General features: G+C 53.9%; 2 protein-coding genes and 1 long non-coding RNA gene across 8 annotated transcripts in view; 2 read left to right on the top strand and 1 right to left on the bottom strand.

The window, feature by feature from the left end:
• The window catches only part of GIT2 (GIT ArfGAP 2), a 50,278-nt gene extending 45,310 nt beyond the window's left edge, over positions 1-4,968 (top strand). For all 5 annotated transcript variants that reach the window (XM_081114115.1, XM_081114113.1, XM_081114117.1 and 2 more), the window contains 2 exons: positions 2,904-2,967; positions 4,180-4,968. In XM_081114115.1, coding sequence (XP_080970241.1) covers positions 2,904-2,967; positions 4,180-4,392 — 277 coding nt within the window. In that variant the 3' untranslated portion in view covers positions 4,393-4,968. The remainder of the gene's footprint in view (positions 1-2,903; positions 2,968-4,179) is intronic.
• A 416-nt stretch (positions 4,969-5,384) lies between these two features.
• Positions 5,385-7,394, top strand: LOC308535297. Its single transcript, XR_013997246.1, has 2 exons — positions 5,385-5,686; positions 6,054-7,394. It is a non-coding gene; the product is annotated as an uncharacterized lncRNA (long non-coding RNA).
• A 2,484-nt stretch (positions 7,395-9,878) lies between these two features.
• TCHP (trichoplein keratin filament binding) lies at positions 9,879-22,654 on the bottom strand. 2 transcript variants are annotated; one of them, XM_081113959.1, is made up of 14 exons: positions 22,463-22,590; positions 20,530-20,723; positions 19,186-19,396; positions 18,919-18,975; positions 18,591-18,647; positions 17,298-17,366; positions 16,882-17,055; positions 16,021-16,133; positions 15,760-15,826; positions 14,789-14,961; positions 14,012-14,093; positions 12,808-12,993; positions 12,175-12,318; positions 9,879-11,070 (listed from the first exon to the last, which is right to left on the bottom strand). In XM_081113959.1, exons 2-14 carry the CDS (start codon positions 20,721-20,723, stop codon positions 11,038-11,040), a joined length of 1,560 nt encoding a protein of 519 aa, XP_080970085.1. In that variant the 5' UTR covers positions 22,463-22,590; the 3' UTR covers positions 9,879-11,037. The 2 variants fall into 2 exon arrangements, with proteins under 2 accessions (XP_080970085.1, XP_080970086.1); XM_081113960.1 differs by lacking the exon at positions 18,919-18,975 and having other exon boundaries at positions 22,463-22,654.
• Between the last annotated feature and the right edge of the window lie 115 nt (positions 22,655-22,769).

Genomic DNA, 22,769 nt, shown 5'->3' with positions numbered 1-22,769 from the left:
GCTTATTGAGGACTTTCCTCAAATATCTTACAAGAGCCGAAACCGGTTTGGCTCAGTGGATAGAGTGTCGGCCTGTGGACTAAAAGGTCCCAGGTTCGATTCCGGTCAAGGGCATGTACCTCGGTTGTGGGCACATCCCCAGTAGGAGATGTGCAGGAGGCGGCTGATCGATGTTTCTCTCCCATCAGTGTTTCTGGCTCTCTATCTCTCTCTCCCTTCCTCTCTGTAAAAAATCAATAAAATATATTTAAAAAAAAACAAAACAAAAAACAAATATCTTACAAGGAATGAGTCTTTGAGAGATGTCCTGAGGAAGAATGTCTTCTCTGTGTAGCGAGGGAAAAGGGTGAATTATATTTTTGGATCAACATGAAAACCCTAACCAGCAAAACGTAAAACTCATATGGATAACATACAACTCCAGATGGATGTGGTTCTCAGTAAATGTGATATGAATGGATGTACTAGTGCAGGCACGTTAGGTCTGGTACAGGGGTTGCTGGGGGCCTTGCCTTTTCCTTTGAGTGTCTGTGTGACCAGATGGATTGTTGCCCCTTGAAATTGGCAAGTTAAATAACTCCTTATGCATTGGCATTTTTGCTATTACATGGTGTGTGGTTCTAACTGCTCACAAAGTTAAAAGTGAGGATTTCCCATATGAAGGCATTTTGAAATAATATAAATCATTTTCTTGAGATGTGATGGTTTCATTAAAATGTAAGCAGTCGTTTTTTTCTGAATAAGTTTTTTTCCCAATTACAGTTGACATCCAGTAATATTTTATATTAGTTTCCAGTGTGTAGCTTAGTGGTTAGACATTTATATAATTTACAAAGTATCCCCCACCTGGCACCATACATAGTTATTAAAATGGAGGCAGTCTTTATTAAAATGGTTTCGATACTAGATTTCTTACAAAGATGAAGTGCAGAGGTTGCTGATGACAGTTTTTAAGCAGAAGCCAACTTTATGAGCTAAAAAATGGGGAAAGAATGTTTCTTGGAGGTGTTAGGCACTAGGTGGGTGCTGAAGGACGTTTGGCTTTTTGTCCAGGAGGACGATTTTAGAACGTAGCCGTGTGGCTTCCTGTGTAAGGCCGGCCTTTGTGCTCACACCATGTTTCCAAACCTGCGACAGGCTCCTAGCACTTTCCCCGTGCCCGTCTCCCTCCTGGGCACTGTGGGTCGTTTCTAGAAGCAATACCCAGGCTGGGGGCAGTGTGGTACCTAAGAGCTGTCACGTAACACCACGTTCAGTTTCTCTTTGTCTCTGCACCTTTTAACATGTACTAAGGACAGAAATATAACATTTTTAAGGTGCAAGAAACTAGCCCATATGTTGCTTGTTGTAATGCCAATAATAACCCTAAATGAAACCAAAGTCTCAAATATTCCAATTCTCATCACCCAAGAAGTCAGAATCACCAGTCATCAGTGAAAAGAGGCTTGCTATTAAAAAAGTGTGAATTCATGGCCTCGTGCCAGGAGAGGCCTGTAGTTGGCGGTGAGCGTTCTGGGCTTGGAGGCTGGAGGGCCAGGGTTGAGTTCTGCTCTCTCACCAGCTGCAGGACCTTGGACAAGTTCTCTGCCTCTCCAGGACTCAGTTTCCTAATATGAAAAATGGGTGTGATAGTAGTGCAACCTCATGGGGCTGTTGGATTATGTGAGTCTTTGCAAGGCACTGAGAATGGAGCCTGGCACGCAGTCAGGCCTGAACGACAGTATGAGGATGGGCAGATTTAATGCACTTTGTTGTCTTTGAGCTTGTCCAGAAGCAGAGTGCTGGCTGTGCTCATAGCTATTTGTTTTTGTTTTTGTTTTTGTTTTGTTAATCCTCATCTGAGGATATTTTTCCATTGATTTTTAGGGAGAGTGGAAGAGAGAGGGAAAGACAGAGAGAAACATCAATGTGAGAGAAACACATCAATTGGTTGCCTCCTGCACGAGCCCTGACCAGGGTCTGGGTTGGGGAAGAGCCTGCAACTGAGGTATGTGCCCTTGACCGGAATCGAACCCAGGACCCTTTGGTCCACAAGCTGACGCTCTATCCGCTGAGCCAGACCGGTTAGGGCCGTAGCATTTTATTACAAAGTCCTGGTAACTTTATTAGGAAGTGGATAAGTGATTGAGCAAGTAGATGACGCTGATATCAGTGCTTCCTCTTTGTCCAAAGTAAAGCTTTAGACATCCCAACAGTTCAGATGCATTGAATTGAAGGAATTTAGAAATGTCTGTAGGTTTTTGCTTTTTAAAAATATATTTATATTAATTTCAAAGAGGAAGGGAGAGGGAGAGAGAAATAGGAACATCAGTGATGAGAGAGAATCATTGATTGGACTACCTCCTGCACAGCCCCCACTGGGGAATGAGCCCACAACCCACAAGTATGTGCCCTGACGGGGATGGAACCATGACCTCCTGGTTCATAGGTCACCGCTCAACCACTGAGCCAAGTCAGCCGAGCTGTCTGTTAGTTTTTAAGTGTTGAGGTGTAGGCTCCAATTCTAAGGTCTTTTTTTTAGTACTTTATTTTTAGCTTCTGTGGCCTTTTGCATGGAAATCCTTACTTTGCTTTCAAGAAATTGGGATGATGAGAAGTAAATGGCCGGCTTGAGGGGGTGTGAATATCTTTGCAGACTGTTATGTGGCCCCACCTGGCCAGTAGTGTAATGTTGCCTATGCTTCAGACCTGGAGACTGTTTTGTCAGATGGAATGAACTTTCAAGAAAGGAGAGGGGGACCCTGATCTGTAACCAGGTGCCTCCTGTTGGTGTGGGATCCACAGTGGCTAGCCTCGGCCTCAGCCCCTTCATTAAGGGAATGTACATGGAACCTGTGCTAGCCCCTGAGTGTTTCTGCCTCTGTATTTTACTGTCTTTGAATAACCTTTCAATGTTCTTGCAGTTATACTCCCTGCTCAGAGAGGATACACCTGGCTGTTACAGAAATGGCAGCATTATTTCCCAAAGTAAGTCACTTCCTACTTACTTGGTTCAGATCCTTTTAAAAAAACTGCAAGAAATTTCTTCATTACCTTGATAGCACATTATTCTTTTTGTGGCACAAAGAGTCTTACATCTGTAAACAGTCAGATACAGCATTGAAATATTTTTGTTCTACATGAATACTGGTTTTAATAAGACAAGAATGTCTGAACCCAGTGCTAAAAAGCAAAGCATTAACCCTTTGCGGTCGTATTAAATTTGGACATGGGTGTCGTACTGGTCGTAATTAATTTCCATTGAAAGAGCAGTGATACATAACATGCGAGATTATAAGGATAAACAAGATTTATTAATTCTTTTTTGGAACTACGTCACTGCTAGTAGAATCACTACAAACGTTATCACTTTCTACGTCAGAGTCGGTATTCAAGGTGCCAAAATAAAACTCTTCATTGTTACTTTCAGATCCGCAGTACACTTCTTTCAGTAACTTTCTTTTTGCCATTTTGGAGTATTATTTTGAAATATCTTAACAAGCGAGAATGCCTAATTACAGTTAAACGTAATTTGTTAAGCTTTATTTGAAATTCTGCGAAGTATCTCCAAAGCTTGTCGATTTCTTCGCTCTCAAAAGGCGACTGGCTCGCCACGGTGTTTTGCATGGCGAGTGTGGAACGACCGCGTTTGTTTGTATTGAGTTTCGATATCTCCGATTTGTCAGGGCAACGTTCTGGTTCGTGACAAGGTCGCTTAGACACTTAAGAGCCTTCAGAGAAATTATGAACTGATACAGGAATGAATAGAGTTAAGATTCGTACGGTTCCTTGCTGTGGTGGCTGAGAGCAGGCATACGACCGGAACGGTAAAAAAGCTTTGGTGGCTGAGAGTAGACAGACGACCGCAAAGGGTTAATAGAATAAAAACAAAGCATTAATAGAATAAAATTAATAAAATAAAATTTGGAATATTTCACCCAAGTGGAATAATAATACCTCAGAACAGCACATCCTACGAAAATGATACTGCACGCACTTTGACCTTTGAGTTAGAGCACTTGGGCATCTCACAGCCACCAGGGGTGGCAAAGCTTGCAGCGCTCTGAGCCCCCGTTGAAAGGTGCCTGACAAAACTGCTCTCACTGGGGAGCAGCTGAAGTTGTTTTCAGAAGAATGTATGTTCCCCCTCTCGGATGTCCTCCCTACACTTCATGGCCAACGGCTGTGTTTTCTGTTTAGAAACCCAAGTCTGACATGGTGAGGACTTCCCTTCGCTTACTGACATCCAGTGCCTACCGACTGCAGTCAGAATGCAAGAAGACCCTTCCCGGGGACTGCAGCCCGCCCGCGGACATCCAGCTGGCCACACAGCAGGTCATCCAGTGTGCGTACGACATCGCCAAGGCTGCCAAACAGCTGGTCACCATCACCACCAAAGAGAACAACAACTGAGCGGCGGAGCGGGCCGTTTCCTGGGCTTTCACAGTCCCGTTACATATGTCGATGTGGAACTCCCGATTTTTACCAGAACAAACATTTAATGAAAGCTTAAAACTTTTTTGAAAAAGACTCAGTATTATTTTTGCATGTTTTCTAACAAATTTTCAATTATTAATTTAACCCACTTGCCTTACTTTGTGACTGACTGTTTGCCAGTTTTTCTGATGTTCTGTTGTGCTGTCAGTGACTGTTGAGCTCATGCTCATGGACATCCAAAAGCATAGCTTCATTGTTGCAAGTTCGTTACCATTTATCCAGCCCTTAAAACTCCCTGCCTATGGTTAAAACTCTAAGTGAGATGTTTTAGTAAAACATTTTCTTGAGAGAGTTGGGTAAAAAAAAAAAAAAAAATTCAACATTATCTGTTCCCTACCAAGCACTGTGCAATAAGTGAATTTTCTAACCTGTTGCAAATATCTCTTAAGTTTGGAGTATCTCCAAGCATGTATGAGGAGGACTTTGCCACTTTCTAAAAATAGTATAACGATCTCTCTTGGAAGGAAACAATGAAGTGCTCCATTTCTTTTCGCTGTGCTATCGTGAGATGTTCTTTAATTTCTCTGTCTGATCTTCTCTATTTTACTCTCATCCTGAAGTCTCCGTGGCATCAGATAAGCACTCATCCTCCACGCCGTGTGTCACTTGGCCACGCCCTGGTAGGGGCACCGCCGTGTTACCACACGTGGTCTACTGCTCTGCCTTATCACAGGAAACCAGACTTCCCTTCCTGCGGACAGCGGGAGGAGCAGCGCCCAGGCCATAGCTCCTCTGGACCCCCTCCCGTCAGTACCGTGAACAGGGGAAGAGAAACCCTCTGCGCCTGGACCTTGTATGGCACCTCTCTCATCTGAAACTCGGTCACTCCTTTGACCACGTAAAGCCTTCTTGCGACCTGCTTCGCATAGCTCGTCCCCTTTAAGGACTTCTTGTGAGGTAAGATGTATACAGTCATCTGGGTTTATTTCTTTTTCACGATCGCACTGGTTTTTAAAAATTGGACATCAGCTTTCAAGAATTTCTTAGAGAGTGTTCTGCTGACTAGCAGCTGCCCCAAAGCTATGGAAGAGCACAGGTGTGAGCTCTGGGACATACTGAGGTGTTTCCTCAGTGGCTGGAGAGACCTTTCTTGTTCTGAGTGCCGAGCACATTCCTGTACCTGCTGACTGCAGCCGCTTTGTGTGGGGCCTCAGACCTGACCTAGACCAGAGGCCAGGCCGCCGCGAGGAAGAGGAATGGGGTGAGCCAGGTACGGGGCGGGGCAGGGCATCAGGGGGCCAGGGCACACCCAGTGGCACAGCAGCCCCCAGCTCCACTCGGGCTGCCAGGTGGAAAAGTGGATCCAGGGTTGCCAGAGCATTTATTTCTCAAGAGACTCCAGGAATCTGGATGTTTTTGTGCCATCTCTCTGTTTATAAATGCTGGCGACTCCTGCAGACATTTTCGCAGCACATGTGGGTGAGCTGTGGTCTCAAGGCCGCCGCGCACAGCCTCTGCCCTGGGGCCCTGCAAACGGGTGCGAGTCGGGCTTCCCTAGTCCCACCTGGGTTAGCCTGTGAGCCGTGCCCGTATGCGGCCACCCTTTCCTTGCTTTACCCATATATTCTGTCCCGTAGTGCTCCTTCACACGTGTGAGAAGTCACAATTATCAAAGTTGCCTAAATACATGCTGAACATGCCTGCACTGTCACAGAACTGTTTGATTCACAGTCACCTTCATAGCTTGACCGTAAACTGTCATGAAAGGAGCACCTTGAGGGTGTTTGCTTGACTGAGTCACTGTGTGGACGCTCCTGCCGGCTTCACGTCACTGAGTAGCCTGGGGAAAGGGTCCAAGCTCCAGAAGACTCGTCCACTTGCTGATGCGCACACCCTAAGTGCCACCCTAAGTGCCGTCGGTGCTGAGGGATGCTCCTACCTGCAGCTCCAGCCCTGTCAGAAAGCCGCCTCTGCATGCTGCACACTCAGTGTCCCTCTTTCCTGCCAACACCCGCCCTCCTACTGGGCGCATTGGGTCCTCAGGAAAGGCCCAGCACGCTCTTGAGCTGGTGGCTGTGGCCCCCGGAGGACAGGTTTCTGAATAATGAGTCGTCTGCGATGGGCGCAGCGATGTCTTCCCTTGGACACGAGGACCTGCGATGAAGGGCGTTGCTTCTGCCCCAGAGGAAGTCCCGGAACGCGGAGCCCTGCGTTCTCGGTTGTAAGAACACCGCAGGGTTTGCTGTTGACCACAGCGCCAGAACTCCAGGAAGGAGTTCCAGGTGGCAAGACACACGGTGCTAGGAGGGCCGCCAGCTTCCTTCTCCGACCGCCCATTCCTCAGCCTCAGCCTCAGTGAGGCCCGCGTCGCAGGCTCTCTGTCCTGGGGCAGACCGCCCCGTGTCTGCACGATGCTCACCACTTTTTGCACACGGGTCCCACAGCCTTGCACTAATGTCTGTATCCTAATGTCATGTTTTCCCTGTTCTCAACCCCCTCCCCCAGAGCCGGTAGGTCAGAGGTGCCCTTTACACAACGGGCACTTGCTGAGGCGGCTCCACCCCCAGCTCCGGGAACTGAAGGCACCTCTGCCTCAATGCAAATGGTTCTTATTTGCCAAAGAGCAGTCGGGCAAATGCACACTCGGGAGCTGTCCGGGGCCTCGGCCCTCTAGGCTGGGAGCCAGGAGCAAGGCAGCCAGGTGGTCCCCACAGCAGCTGCGCGCTCCCAGACATAGCATTTTCCTCCTCGTCCTGGTTGAAGGTCGCCCTTGTTTTTACGAAAGAAAAATGCTGCATAGGAATACTGAAATGCCTTTTATGGAAATGTGTTTTATCCATGTCACCCCCTCTTCTGCACTTACTTTTCATTTGTATTGTACATTCTATTCCTGTAATTATTGTACAACCCTTTAAGCGTTGTAAAATTGTTTTGGAATTTGTGCCTGCTAGTTACGCAATAAACAGGCTCTATATCTGTCTCTGTGGTAATTGTATGTCTCCCGTCTATTAGTTGATGCTTCAGATATTCCCTCACCCCCCTCTGATGAGACAGCACTGAAGATGCTTCGCCCGGGCGCTCAGCTTACAGGACTGAGGCCCTTTTCATCCTCCGCACTGAGCAGCGAGCTTTGTGAGGGAAACCCACATCGGGGCATCAGTTCCAGGTACCTTCTCCCAGTGTGCTCTCTCCCTAAGTTTGACTTAAATTCAGTGAGAGTGGCTGCGCACAGGCGCCCTCACCTCCTCTTCCCAGGTGAGCTGGTCATGGGGCTCGTCTAGTCTAAGGCCAGTGGCCGGCAAACTCATTAGTCAACAGAGCCCAATATCAACAGTACAACGATTGAAATTTCTTTTGAGAGCCAAATTTTTTAAACTTAAACTATATAGGTAGGTACATTGTTATTAACTTAATTAGGGTACTCCTAAGGCTTAGGAAGAGCCACACTCAAGGGGCCAGAGAGCCGCATGTGGCTCGCAAGCCGCAGTTTGCTGACCACAGGGACTCTAAGGCCATCGGTCTCTCTAACTTCCAGAGCAAGGCCCCCTGTGCAGGCTCACCTGGGGGACTGAATAGTCACACCGGGTTCATCGGGGCCACCCTCCGTCCCCAGCAGTCGTCCTCTGGAGAGGCGACTTGGGCTCTTCTCCCAGATGGAAGGGGTGCGGCGGGACCTGTCACCACGGGCGCCTTTCTGAGCGAGATGTGCAGGGAAGATGGAGTCCTCAGTGATCCAGCTTGTCTGAGGTCCCGGCCAGCTGGTCAGGCCATCAGCACCCACCCAGAAGCACCTCAGAGGGCTTCCCCAACGAGCCGGCCCCGCCCGGGAGCTCGCTGAAACCCTCCAGCATCTCGGGCCCAGCAGCTGTGGGGAGGGCCCGGGGCTGCTGCTGCGGGTCCTGACTGCTCAGCACTGCTGCCCACCCTTCTCAGGGCCCTCCCCACCGGCAGCTCTGCGTTTCTGCTTTTAAATAGGTTTTTACAATAATTCTGACATTTATCAACTACTTCCTCTGCACCAGGCACTATGCTGGGTTGATGTGGATTAGCTCCTTTAGTCCTCACCACAACCCTGTGGGCAGCAGTGCCGCTGAGGAAACTTACAGTCCTGCTGACTGCAGCTCACGCTCCACTGACAGTGGGAAGAGGGGAGCGTGTGGGTTACTGTGAGTCATTTGTCTTGATTGGCCCCAGTGGGCTTCACGACCCAGTGGAGTCTGACGAGGAGGCTCGGAGAACGTGGCCCTGTGGGGACGGAGGCATCTCTAGGTCCGAAGGGCAGTGGGTGACGTGAACACAGGGCTTCGCTGGATACATGGGGCACAGTTTGCTTGTGGCCCTGGAGTGGAGGCTGTGCCATCCTTGAGCCCTGGGCACTGGGACCCCTACAGCGTTTGTTGAGTGACTAACTGGGCGGACTGCCCTCTGGCTCCCAAGCATCTTGAACAGCGCTTTCCCATTCATGGGGCTGCGCGGGGGTGACCTCACCGCAGGGACAGTTCAGTGACCATCTGAGGATGACCCGCTGCCCGGCAGGCTGGCGTGCAAGGCTGTCCAGGAGCCCGTCCCTGTGGCTCAGACACCAGGATGGAAGACTGAGTGGTCCCCACCTCGACCAGCCAGCCACCGAGCCAGACGCCAGGCCCCATGAGGTGTGTCAGACTCCGGCAAAGGCCAAAGTCCCTCTGCAGAAGGGCCCAAAGAAACCCATTTGTGTCGTCAACCCAGAGGAGCAAGGCCTGTGTCACTGGTAAGCCAGATGCTCAGTTCCTCAGGAAGTAGGTCAGCGGCAGGCGTGGCAGTGCCACCCGGCAGGGGTGACCTCACACATGGGGAGTCCCCACAGCATCCTCTACCCTAAATGTTTCCACATAGAAACAGAGACTATATAACGCTTTAAGTTTTATGAAAAATACCTAAACACCCAGATCCTGAAAAAATATTCATTATATCCATAAAATATTCATTATATCCACAATAAGTAGAAAAAGGTGCTTAAGAACAAAACCAATATGCATACACAAAATATATACCAGATAAAGAGTGTAAGAAATAGTACGACAGTGGAAGCTCTAAATTTGGAAACATATTTTTTAATAAATTTTTATTGATTTCAGAGAGGAAGAGGGAGAGATAGAAACATCAATGATGAGAGAATTATTGGCTGCCTCTTGCACACCCCCCACTGGGGATCAAGCCCGCAACCCGGGCATGTGCCCTTGACTGGAATAGAACACAGGACCACCCATATCAGTTCTGTGCTAGAGCTCAGACAATACGACTGCTATTTCCCTGTGGAGAGGGGAGGCAACACCAACTTACCAGGAAAATGAGCATAACCTAGAATAAGTGAACAGTCCTAGAGAATATTCTGTCCAAACCTGCAGTGGTGGATGAAATAAGTAAAAATCTATCATTCTACACAACCACTTTGCAGCAATTAATAAAGCAACAGTAAGAGCCTGGAAGCGATGCCGTCAAACCAACTTTATTTCACAATGAAGGACATCTGAAATGGGAATAAATGAGCCTGCATGGAAAGTGGTGTCAGGGGATCATATCCAAAGAAACTCAAGACAAAATGAGAAACAGATTAAAGATGCCGTTTGCAGCTTCATTTGTTTTGTAGCACAATGGGAGTGAAAGGCAATGCAGCCCTCCCACTCAGGATTTTTAAATAAACTCTGGTTTTAATAATGTGGAACAGTCATTAGCTATAATTTACTGATAGGGATTCTTGAACGCAATATAACAAAAACTGAAACTTGACCGAAAGACACGAAAAAAATGCAAGTCATAAAAATGTGCTGCCAGGAACTTCTTGCAGCTATCTGTGGAGATTAATCTAGAACTATGTCACACTGATGTCATGTGGCTGAGTCTGAGTCTGATCTCATTTCCTCAGGTCAATGCCTCCCCTTCCTCTGGCACATAAACCCCTTCCTAAGACACCAAAGGTCCACAGTGTCACATCACAAGGCGAGCCATGCAAGCGACCTTGAGGCTCAGTGACAGATCACTCCCCTCCCACCACACAGTGTGCATTGGAAATTCCACCAAAATGCTTCCCAAAGACTCTTTTCTCGTCCCCGTTCCGGAAGGCACCCCTGGACCACACCAGACGGTCTCAGGGTTCACAGTTCTTCTCTTCAGAAAACAAGACGGGACCCTTCTGGGACCACTACACTAATACCCCACACGCTTGTCTTCAATAGAACACATTTAAATGGCAATTTAAACATTAAGAGCCTTCCCTCAGATCTCTGGCTGGGGGCGTCATTGGAGGCTGACAATTAAGGGTGAGACAGCAGAACCTGGATCCTGCCATGGACACAACTTGGAACTCCGCCTGGACTTACAGCCTTGCATTCCTCATGAACAGCACAGGCCGTGACAGCACGGTCAGCGTGTGAACCTAGCCCCTTTTTTGACTCGGAAAGGAGGGAAGGCCTCCTGCCGGTGTTAGTCTGTCCAGCCCTTGACCCACGTAACCTGGACCTGCACAGGCTCGCTGAGCTATTGCCAGTGACCCCAACACTAGAACAGGACGTTGTCACACCATCTGCTGCTGCATATCAAAGGCCTTCGCACCTCAGCTCTGTGCTTCCAGTGGCAAGGAAGTCAGTTCCAAGCAATTCTGGGATGCCCATAAGGCTGAAAACAGAAAGAAACCCTGAAATTAGATCAGCGTTCTCTGAAGCAATGGGAATTAATCCATTTCAAGTAAAAGCTACAAGCACGATATAATAGCTGCTGCCACAGCCAAAGCAGCACTGACCCCAGACCACAGATGAGGCCTTGCTGGCTCGTTTTAAAGTACCAGCCCTGAGTACATTTTCAGGTGTGCTCTGTGACACCCTGACCCTGAGACTCTCACTGGCCCATGGTCACCAAGTTTAAAACGCTGTCCCCTGCATCTCAAGAGCCCAGCCGGTGAGGACATTAACATCCTGTAGCAGGTGCAGTACCTGCTGATGGTTTCATCGGCTTCTAAGGAGCCGGCCTGCCTTGCAGCGCTCAGAGCGCCTGGGTCCCTGATAAAGGAGGGGCAGCGGTGACGGCCTGCTGGCCTCAGCGAGCTCCCTCAGAGCAGGGGTCACTCAGTCCTGGAGTGGCAGGGAAAGGGGGAGGGGAGGGGAGGACCGAGAGGGGGCGGGGTCACTCAGTCCTGGAGTGTCAGGGAAAGGGGGAGAGGGGGGGAGGACCGAGAGGGGGCGGGGTCACTCAGTCCTGGAGTGGCAGGGAAAGGGGGAGAGGGGGCGGGGTCACTCAGTCCTGGAGTGTCAGGGAAAGGGGGAGAGGGGGGGAGGACCGACGAGGGGGCGGGGTCACTCAGTCCTGGAGTGGCAGGGAAAGGGGGAGAGGGGGGGAGGACCGACGAGGGGGCGGGGTTCTGACATCTGCATAGTTAGGGTCCAGAACCACAGCCTTCTCCTCTCACCAGCTGTGGCCAACACTCTCCCAAGATTGCTATTTGTCCCCAAACAGGGTCCCAGGACACAGCTTAGCAGTCGGGACCTCCCTCCTTGGGCTGCAACGACAGGAGCCAAAGCAAAATCACCTCCAGGGCTGTCTGAGGCCGCACCAAAGACCGAAACAGACCCCATAGAGAAACAGACCCCGTCAAGGTGACCTACTGTGGCGAAAAGGAAACACACAGAGGAGAGCAAGGGTGTCCCAGCTGCTGGGAGCAGAGCCGCGCACAGCGTGTGCACAGGCTGGAGAGCAGGGGCCAGGCCGTCCCCGCAGGCTCCCCACCTTGGGCCGGTATCCCTGCTTGGCCATCATCTTTGCCTCCTGCTGCAGCAGGGCACTGGTGAGCTGCTCCGCCTGCCTCGCCTCCTCCTCCTCCTCCGCCTCCTGCTGGTCCGCTTCCCAGGCCTGCCGCTGGCGCTCTGCCACCTGGACACACGGAGTAAGTCACCGGAGGCCAGGCCCGCGGGGCAGAGCCTGCCTCCGATCAGCAGGGAAGCTGTGGACCTACCCCCGCTGGAGTCAGCAGGTGAGAGGGAGGGACGTGCCCACAGCGGGCGGGGCATGTGGTGCAGAGGCGTCGTGTGCGTGGCAGTGCGCGCCTGGTAGGAAGCTCTGGACGCGGCCACGTCTTTGGGGGGTTATTTTGTTACCTATCAGCTACTGAACTGAGTGGAGGCTTGTGGCCCAGTGAGCAACAGGGTTGCAGGTGGGACAGGAATGAGACGGGGCAGTAATGACAGACGCGCTCCACCGGCGAGGAACCTAGTGGAGCGTGAGCTGCAGTCAGCAGGAGACATGAAAGTGGGCCTGAATCCTGTGCCACCACCACGCAGGGCCCACCATGCAGGCCACGCAGGCCCTGTGGCCGCAGTGCTCATCCCCTCGCGGAGGCTGCTCCCGCCGTGAGGGGCCCACCTGGGCTTCCAGCTCCTGTTTCCTGGCGGATTTCAGTTCCTCACTCTCCTCTTTCTCTCGACGAGCTGACTCTCTTGCCTCCTCCAGGTTCTGAATAAGTTGCTCCCTGTGTCTTAAGGATTCCTCTTGCGCCCGTCGGTTTTGTTCAATCTTTTCTTGTATTTGTTGTTGTCTCCCTGTCAGGACCTGGCCTCCGCAGAAAGGAAAGGGAGGTTTTGGGTTGCCTCTTAGCAGACACCTGTTCTGCAAGCTGTGGGCAGCTGGCTGCACCTGTGCCGAGACCCAGCCTGAGCCTAAACTCGCCAGATGAAGGCAAGCCAGACAAGAGAACCGATTCAAGTTCCCCCTATAAACCACTTTAAGGTAACTCAGCACAGGGAAATGAAGACTTTCCCCCAAAAGATTTCCTTTTAGCTGCTGTGTGTCTTATACACATTATTTAAATGCTGGCAAATAAAACACATTCTTTAGTCCACTTTTGATTATACACCCACAAAAAACAATGCTAGGTACGGACAAGCTTCACACACGAAGATGTTTACTGCAGTGTTTCCTATAATGGCTCAAAATTAGACAAAGAATGGAAACTCACCAAGGGGAATGGAAAAACAAACTATGGTATACCCATGTGATGATATACTATGCAGCCATCAAAATGATATTTACAGCCCTAGCCGATTTGGCTCAGTGGATAGAGCATCAATCTGCAGACTGAAGGATCCCGGGTTCGATTCTGGTCAAGGGCACATGCCTGGGTTGTGGGCTTGATCCCCAATACGGGGTGTGCAGGAAGCAGCCAATCAATGATTCTCTCTCATCATTGATGTTTCTATCTCTCTCTCCTTCCCTCCCTCTTCCTTCCTATCTGAAACCAATAAAAAAATATGTTAAAAAAAACAATTAAAATTGAAAAATGGTATTTACAAAGAAGATGTAATAGCATGTAAGAATCAGATCACACAGCATAAGAAGAGATATGTAGGTAAACATGTTGTGTCGAGACAGAGTGTGGAAGGAAGCAGGAACAGTGGCGGTGTAGACGGCAGGGGTCTGGGTGATTTTCTGCACTGAAGTATTTCTAACAAGCGTATATTACATTCTTTAATGGCCAGAGAGGACCCTGTCCCCAAAATATCTGGCAGGCTCAGTCCCTAATTCCCACACCAGCCCGGCACCGCCAGCCACACCCTCACAGCGGGATTACCTCGGCCATCAGCCTGTCCCGTGCGCTCCTCTCGCGGGCCCACTCGGCCTCTCTCTTTTCCCACATCTCCTTGGCTTCCTCCCTGGGGAAACAAGACCATGGCAGCAGCTCCTCACGCCCACCGATGGCGGACGGACAAGCAGGGCTCCGAGGCCCCGGGCGGCACAGCTGTGGGCCAGCCTCAAATAAACCTCTCCTCACGGAGTGTCCCTACCAGCAAGACCTTGGAGTGACCTTTTTTTAATGCTCCACCTCTTTCTAAAAGGCTCTCTGATGACTTGCACCTGGGCCACTTCTACACCGAGGCGAATGAAGCTGCCGGTGCCTGAGCTGTGGCCGTGCTCCCGGGGTCCTGGCCAGCTCGCCCGCCGGTGCAAACGGTGCAAACGAGGGACTTCCTCGCATCTCAGGGCCCGCGGACCTGCACTGGGCGGGGCATCTGCACACACGTGCTCAAGGAATGCTGCCTGCTGTTTGTTTCAATCTGCTGGGCTCACTGTTAGGACCCAGACCCATCTGTACAGCCCCAGCAGCACCAGCTCCAGCATGAGGACCATTTCCTTTCAAATGCTAAGACTTCAGATGAGCAGGGCCTTACTTTAACCCTAAGGATCTTCATCGTGACCGAAAGGAAACACCCGCACAAGCCAGGTCCTAACAAAGCCGCTCCTCAGGAGCTACGGGCAGTCCCCAGGACGGGCGTTTCAGGAACAGGCCCCCGGGGAGACCTGCTGGGACCCCGGGACAGAGAGGCAGGCGCGCCCACAGCTGCCTCACCTCAGCAGCACCTGCAGCTCCGCCTCCTGCTCCCGCTCCCGCTGCAGCTGCTGCTCCAGGGCCTGCTGCATCCACGCCACGTCCGCCCGGGCCTGCTCCCGCCGCGCCGAGTGCTCCCGCTGGGCCTCCTCCTCCTCCTCCAGGAGGGCCTGCAGGATGCGCTTGTCCGCCTCCTGGAGGGAGGAGGGGAAGGAGGAGGAAGGACTGTGGGCGCTGGCGGAGCCCCTCTCCTGTGCAGACGCTCGTGATGCTGCCAGATGCTCTCCACGTGGAGGCGGAAGAGGCTGGGATGGTTGAAACGGCACCTCGGAGGCCCAGGAGCTGTTCTCTGCCTCAAGGGAGAGCCCTCTGCCGCCACCCGCAGGTCCCTGCCCTCAGACACATCTGCTAGCTCAGCCTTTGCAGACAGTTTGACAGCAAGCCCACTTCTAAGAACACAGACTCCAGACGCACACATGCCGAGGTTTATGCACAAAAGTTCACTGCCGCCGTCACGTAAGAGGGGAAAGCCGGAAATGCAAACACCCGGGTAGGGCCAGCTGTTAGGTACATGGCGGAAGGGTGTGAAGGAACGAGGAATCCGGGGGCCTGGAGCCGGGAAAGGCGCCTCGGGGGGAAGCCGGAGGGCGCTGCCCCGGAGGGCGCTGCCAGGGAGGAGGAGGACACGCAGGCAGGGAGACAGGACACTGAGCAGCTGGGAAACAGAACAAGCTCGACCTAAGCAGACGGATCCCAAAGTGGGAGCGTTACCCTCAGGCAAACAGCCGCGGCTTCGGGTGCGTTTTTTAGAAACCACCACCTCCCTGCGTGTGCTGGTGTGTAAACACCCACAGGGCACGTGCCAGCAGAGCCCGCTGCGGAGGGCGGGGACGGCAGGGGTGGGCCGGGGTCTCACTCTGCGTTTCACTTCTCACTGAGCAATGGAAACATGGCTCTCAGAGGTGAGGACGCCAGGCCGTCTCTCCACTCACCAGCTCCTCCTGGATCTGCTGTGCGCGTCTGTTGAGTTGCACGTTATACTGATGTCTCAAAAAACGTCTAAAAAGGAAGAACATATTGGTTCCCTTCATCAATGTCTTATCAAGAATTAGACAGAAGTTAGACAGCTACTCACTACAGGGTGCACCCTTCCTGTTTCAGAGACACAGAGAGAGAGAGAGAGAGAGAGAGAGAGAGAGAGAGAGAGAGAGAGAGAGAGAGAGAGGCTCTGAGGGCGGAGCCGCTCCACGCACCCCAGCTCCGCCTTCTGCCGGAGGGCTGCCATCTGCTTCCTCTCTTCCGCCAGCCGCTCCAGCTCCCACCGCTGCTTCAGCAGGTTCTCCCGCTCCTTCCTCAGTTTGGTGGCCTGTGGTTACAGTGACAGCAACCCCAGGTCAGGAGACTCAGCTCCCTTCACTCCTCATCTCCGTTCCCAGCAGACTAGGCAACAGGCTGGCCTGCCGCCTGGCGATCACGCCCCTCCCACCGCTGAGCCCCTTGCTGCAGCTCAGCTCACTCACTCACCCAACTCAGATGAGCCATTTCTTACAAGAGCCGTTGCCAACCCTGTGGACAAGGAGCCCCTGCTCTGTGCTCCCCGGGACCTTGTACTGCCCACGCCTCACTGTGGCTCACCATCTGCCCCTTCACCTGACACGCCCCTGCCGTGAGGCCAGGTCTGTGGGGCTTGCTCACGGCTGTACCTCTAGCACCCAGCCCAGCTTGGCACCCAGAATAAGTCGTGAGCGCCAAGATCTAGTTCTCCATTCATTCAGGCCTGGGACGGGGGGCTTCCCTGCTCTGAGTGGGAAGGTCCCACCCCCTCAGGGAAACTGCACATCTTTCTCAAAATAGCCTTCAGACCAAAGACCATCATGGTTTGTGCCTTGAGTCCAAAGCCTGCTGGCCAGGGGGAGCCACGTGCCATCTCCACACGGCTGACATTCTAGGATGTGGCACACAGCACGACGCAGGAGCAGGGACAACCGCAGATGCCAGCCGCGTTGCTGCATTTCTGAGAATCGCCTCCCCAGGATGCTCTTCACAGCAGCCATGAAATGCCCATTTGTCACAAGCACTGACAGGAGGCCCCATGGGCGCGGCCGTGCCCTCACCTCCATCTCCTGCACCTTCAGCTCCTCCATCTGCTGCAGCAGCGCCTCCGCCTGGCGTTTATCCTCCAACTGCCTCCTCTCCTCTTCTGCTTTCATCCGTCCCAGCGCTTCCCTGCGGGCCGTCTCATACTCATTTTCAAACCGTTTGTTCTCTTCCTCCTCCACGGCTTCTTGCTACGTGGGGCCAAGTGAATCGAGATCAGTCTCTGTAACACGCGCCCACCTGAGCGGCCACTCGCCGCGGAGTGACCCTGCGCTCGTGCTCACGGGAGCTGTGGACTGACGGCCGCTTCCGAGAGACGAGGCTGGGAGCACGCGGCGCAGTGCGGGCACCGCGGGAGGGCTCCACAAATACCCTGAGACACAGGGAGTCTCCACTATCGCCCGTGGGACGTTTCCCGAGTCCGAGCCCACACCTGCTTTTTTTCTTCTTTCTGTGTTTCCCAAGAGCTTGTCACGTGCTTCTTGTGAAGGTCCGACTCAATCTGAGGATAAGAAGGAGATGATTCATTTCCTCTCGGGGTCACCCAGCAGATGTTCCCTGGGAGCGTGGGCCTGCACTGACACGTGACCGTGACTTCTTTTGTGAGGACGCAAGCGTGGCCCAGGTGTCTGGGGAGGGAGCACAGGATGACCCCAAAGCAGGTCACCTAGAAAACCAGCCCGGCCGGCGTGGCTCAGTGGTTGAGCGTCGACCTGTGAACCAGGAGGTCACGGTTCGATTCCTGGTCGGGGCACATGCCCAGGTTGCAGGAGGCAGCTGATAAATGATTCTCTCTCATCATTGATGTTTCTATCTCTCTCCCTCTCCCTTTCTCTCTGAAATCAATAAAAAAATTTTTTTTGTTTTTCAAAAGAAAGAAAACCAAAGGGCCCGGGTTCTAAACCAATTTCAGGAGTTGGAACAAAGTAACAGCAACTTTCCTCCCAGTTCCCTGGGGTTCAGCAGGAGCAGGCCAGCAGACACTGAAATGGAAACACCCTCTCAAAGGCCCCCTGCTTGGTCTCAAGCCCCGGGCTCGGGGCAGCAGGAGCGGCTGAGGGCCCAGCGCAGCCCCGCCTCCCGCGCGCCTCTGACAGCCGCAGCTGTGGATGCACGTGGCCAGCTCCAGCAGAGCAACACGTCTGCGTGGTTAGTAAGAGAGTCGTGTTTAAAGGGTCTTTCGGATCAGAAAATGAATTGCATACAGTACTCTGTCCAAAAGCGTTATGTGGGAAATTGTTCATAAAAATTTAAATTTTCTTTCTCAACTTACAAATATGGACATTTGCAACTAAATGTTCTGAATAAGCTTTTCGGAGCAAATGGCTTTGGAGGACCCACGAAGCAGGTGCCTCAATCCAGAAGGTCCTCTCTTCATCTCTGCACCCGCAAGTTAGCACCCATGTCCTTCTAACGCCTCCACCAGCGGCTCCGCTGGGACGCCTGTCTGAGCTCCACTGAGCTGGGGCACTGTCCTAATGCCCGCACCCTGCACTGTACCAAGCTGCCCACTGGCTCCCCCAGGAGGAGTGGGGGGCCGCCTCTCGCTGCACAGGTGGACATCACACCAAATGGGCAATGACAGTGGTTAAATCACCAAGGAACCAGATCTGCTGGTGCTCCTCTCAGGGCTGGAGTGCTCCCTCCTGCCTCCACCCGGTGCAAGATGCAATCTAAAACCAGCCGGGACAGGCGATGTCGGCCCCTTAGGGTGCCCGGTTCTCACCTCTCGGAGTGCGGGGTTGTTCTTTTTCCAGTGTTCATACAAAAGCTGCTCAGCAATCTGCCAAGGAAACACAGAGGGAGCCTGGGGTGGCTTTGCAGATCCACGCACGTTTCGGAAAACCCACCCTGGGAGCCAGCTGTCACTGCACCGCCCTCAGAGCCCCCGCCTGGCACCCACGGGTCCGGGAGCCAGACCTGAGCCGAACCAGACGGCGCTGACAAAGCCTCTGGCGGCGGTGACGGAGGGCGCCAGGCCGGACGGCACGTGTGGGGCCTAGACGCTGCAGGTCTGCTGCCCACGACACAGCAGCTAAACCCGCCCGGCTCACCTGCCACTCAGCTACGTTGGAAAATACACCAGTCCCAGGCCTCGTGGGGCCACAGAACTGGAATAAAGAAAAGGAGCTAAGATGGGATGATTTCAAGGGCCACGGGGAACAAGGACGACTCATGCAAAACACCCCCGTGGAAAACAGCTGAGAGGCAGCGCTTCCCTGCTGGCTCTGAAGGTATGGCCATCGCGTCCGTCACCGGCCAGGGTGACCCGCGGGCGCAGCCCCGACGGCTGGGATGCTGCCGAGGGCGTGAGAACGTACCAGCTTCCTTTGCTCTTCCCGGGCTGACTTGAGAGTCCTGTGCTGCTCCCGAATTCTTTTTTCCCTCAAGTTCATGCTCAGCCTCAGCTCCTCCAGTTCTCTGGCCAGCAGGTCCTGCTCCTCGAGCAGCAGCTGCTGGAGTCTCTCCCGCCTGGCCGCCAGCTGCCTCCTCTTCTCCTCCTTCATCTTCTCGCGCTGATAGGCGTGCATGCTGGGTGAGAAGGAGCCACCAGAGTCAGCCATGTGGGCCACGGCGACCTGGATAAAGAGGCTGAGGTGCGGAACAGAACCCTGTACTTGCAATAAGAAAACGTGTAATGTGCTTACATGTGCACACGGTAACAGAACTAGCGAATGTTACTTGAGCAGTTACCATAAAACCACGCTGTCCATCACATACATCCTACAGAGCTTCAGCCCCCTTCACTGACGGAAACGGAGGCTCACTCAGGCAGGAGACACAGTCAGGATTTCTATCTAGGCCTGTCGGACTCTGAAGCCTCTGCTTTTAACTTCCGTATTTTTACATCTCTCTCTCTCTATAAAAGCCTAAGCGACTGTCCCACCGTTCACCTATGACGCACAATGACCACCAGGGGGCAGACACTCCAAACAGCAGAGGAGGGAGCCTGATTCATGCGGAATCAGCCATGGGTGAGGTTGCTGCTGGGGCACTGTCGGCCCTGAATCTGCTTCACCTGCACCAGGACCCGGAGAGGAGGGCTCCCCGCAGGCCAGGACGAGCTCCCCCCCTCCCCCCCCCGCACAAATCCGTGCACTGGGCCTCTAGTATTTTTATACAAATAAGGTGCATGTGTGTGTATATATTTATACACAAACACAAATGGGGAAAAGTATGGGAGGATATGCAATCAGGCTGGGGACGTGGGGTTACAAGGTGACTTCCAGATTCTACATAAATTTCTTTTCCTTTTTTAAACATTTTTATACATTTCTTATTGATTTCAGAAAGGAAGGGAGAGGGAGAGAGAAACATCAATGATGAGAGAGAATCACCAATAAGCTGCCTCCTGCACAACCCCTCCTGGGCATCGAGCCTGTGACCTCCTGGTTCACAGGTCGATGCTCAACCACTGAGCCACACCAGCCGGGCTCCACACACATTTCTTATCATTTTGTTTCTTTCAGTGCAAATGTATTGCTTCACTGATTATCTTTTTTCCAATTTCCAGCTGGAAAAAATCGCCAGGCAGGCAATCTGTGCTGTCCAGCGACTCCCTGGAGAAAACATGAGACCGAGCCATATTCCGCCAGGTTCTTAAGACGACATCCCCTGACCAGCACGTGGCCGCCCACCTCCGTCCGATCTCGGTGGCCAGTTACCTCCGCTGGTAGGAGGCCTGGGAGCTCCATTCCGCCTGTTTGGAGCTGCAGGCGTTGGATATCCTGAAGTAGCGGCTGTTCTCATCCCACTGCTGCCGAAGCCGGGCCTCCTGCTCTCGGTGGCGCTGCCGTGCTACCTGCTGGTCCAGGAGTCTCCCGCTGCACCAGGAGGGGGGCAGCGTGGGGAGTGCCATCTGGGAACAGCAGGGCAGGGAGATGAGCTTGCTGCCAGCCCAGGAACCCTCTCGAGGTTGGCCTCATCCCTCAGTGAGGGGTCCTCACTCTTTGGCTGCACACGGGAATCTCGAGATGGAGCCCAGCCCCACTCCAGACCTATTAAATCCAGTCTTCATGGAGGCCCCGGCATCAGCAGTGTTTAAATGATCTGCCCTCAGGGCTGCAAACCCCAGACTTAAATAAGCCTGAACTGCACCCGGCTGTGGTACAAACGTCCCCAAGGGCACTGCAGACGGACAAGCACTGCAGCGGTCACTTACAGGACACGTCTATGTGCCAAGCTCGCGGTATATACGGCCTTTTTCATCACTGCCACCCATTACTGGCAGGGAGGGAACTTAAGTTCGAAGAGATAAAGTGACTTCCCAAGATCACAAAGCAAGGGAGAGGAAATAAAAGAACTGGGAAGCAGAAGGACTAAGTCCTGTGGGTCTGAGACCAGGGCCCAGGCTCCAGCCTGCAAGAGGCTGCCCGCTGGGACCAGCAGCCCTGGCTTCCTCGCCCTGGGGAGGGGCCTGGCCCAGGTGTCACACCTGGAAGTATTCTGGGTTCTCACGGAGGGCAGACCCCTCATCGCACTGATGGAGACACTGCAACCCGTAGAGAGGGTCACAGAGCAGCCTGGGGACCCACAGGGAGCCTGGGAGGCAGTCTCACTCGGACACCTTCCCTGGCCCCGCGGCCGCCCCAGGCCAGGACTGTGCTTAAGGCCCGTCCTCGGAGTAAGCCACCCTCGGACTCGGGGAGCCGCTGCAGCTGGACTCATCCCCATCTCCCTGGGCTCATCCCTGTCCGTCTGGGCTCATCCCCGTCCATCAGGGCTCATCCCCGTCTCCCTGGGCTCATCCCCGTCCATCTGGGCTCATCCCCGTCTTCCTGGGCTCATCCCCGTCTCCCTGGGCTCATCCCCGTCTCCCTGGGCTCATCCCCGTCTCCCTGGGCTCATCCCCATCTCCCCGGGCTCATCCCCATCTCCCCGTGCTCATCCCCATCTCCCCGGGCTCATCCCCATCTCCCCGGGCTCATCCCCACCTCCCTGTGCTCATCCCCATCTCCCTGTGCTCATCCCCATCTCCCTGGGCTCATCCCCGTCCGTCTGGGCTCATCCCCGTCTCCCTGGGCTCATCCCCGTCTCCCTGGGCTCATCGCCATCTCCCTGGGCTCATCCCCATCTCCCCGGGCTCATCCCCATCTCCCCGGGCTCATCCCCATCTCCCTGTGCTCATCCCCATCTCCCTGGGCTCATCCCCGTCCGTCTGGGCTCATCCCCGTCTCCCTGGGCTCATCCCCGTCTCCCTGGGCTCATCCCCGTCTCCCTGGGCTCATCCCCGTCCGTCTGGGCTCATCCCCATCCGCCTGGGCTCATCCCCGGCCGCAGGCGGGCGGGCTTCCACGCTTCCTACCTCGCCTTGGCTGCGCGAGCTCCGGGCGCCAAGAAGCGAGGTTGCGGGTCCGGATCGGCCACCACCAGCCGGGCTGCCCCCCAGCCGGCCGCACCCTCTCTCGGCCTCACCACACACACGTGACCAAAGGGCCCCGAGCGCGGCGGGAGCAGGGAGCGCGGATGCCGGTCTCGGGGCGCCCCGCGCTCGCGTCCCGGGTGCCCGCGGGGTTGCCCCCGGCGCGAGGCCGCGCGCTCGGCCACGGCGGGTCCGACCCCACGCCGGCTCCCGGCCGAGCCCACGCTCCGACTCACGTTTCTCCGCGCCCGCCGTTCCCGGGGAGTCCCCGCGTCCGAGCGCCCGCAGGCCCAGCCGACCCGCCGCCACCCTCCGGCCGCGCAGCCCAGCAGCCGTTTCCCCGCTCGTTGCTCGGACGCCGCGCCGCGACGGAGCCCCGCGAGGGCCAAGCGGCCCCGGCGCCGTCCGGCCTCCCGGAGGCCGCGTTTTTCTCTGGCGCCGCCTCGTGGCGGGCGGGAGGTCATCGCAAGCGTCGCTGGTCCTGGGAACGGGGAGGAAGGAGGGTGGTGACCTGGGGAGACCAAGGGGAGGGTGGGGAGACGG

Source organism: Myotis nattereri (genome assembly GCF_964212035.1).
Source record: "Myotis nattereri genome assembly, chromosome: 19".
NCBI classification, from domain to species: Eukaryota; Metazoa; Chordata; class Mammalia; order Chiroptera; family Vespertilionidae; genus Myotis; species Myotis nattereri.
This window is presented reverse-complemented; position numbering and strand designations above follow the sequence as displayed.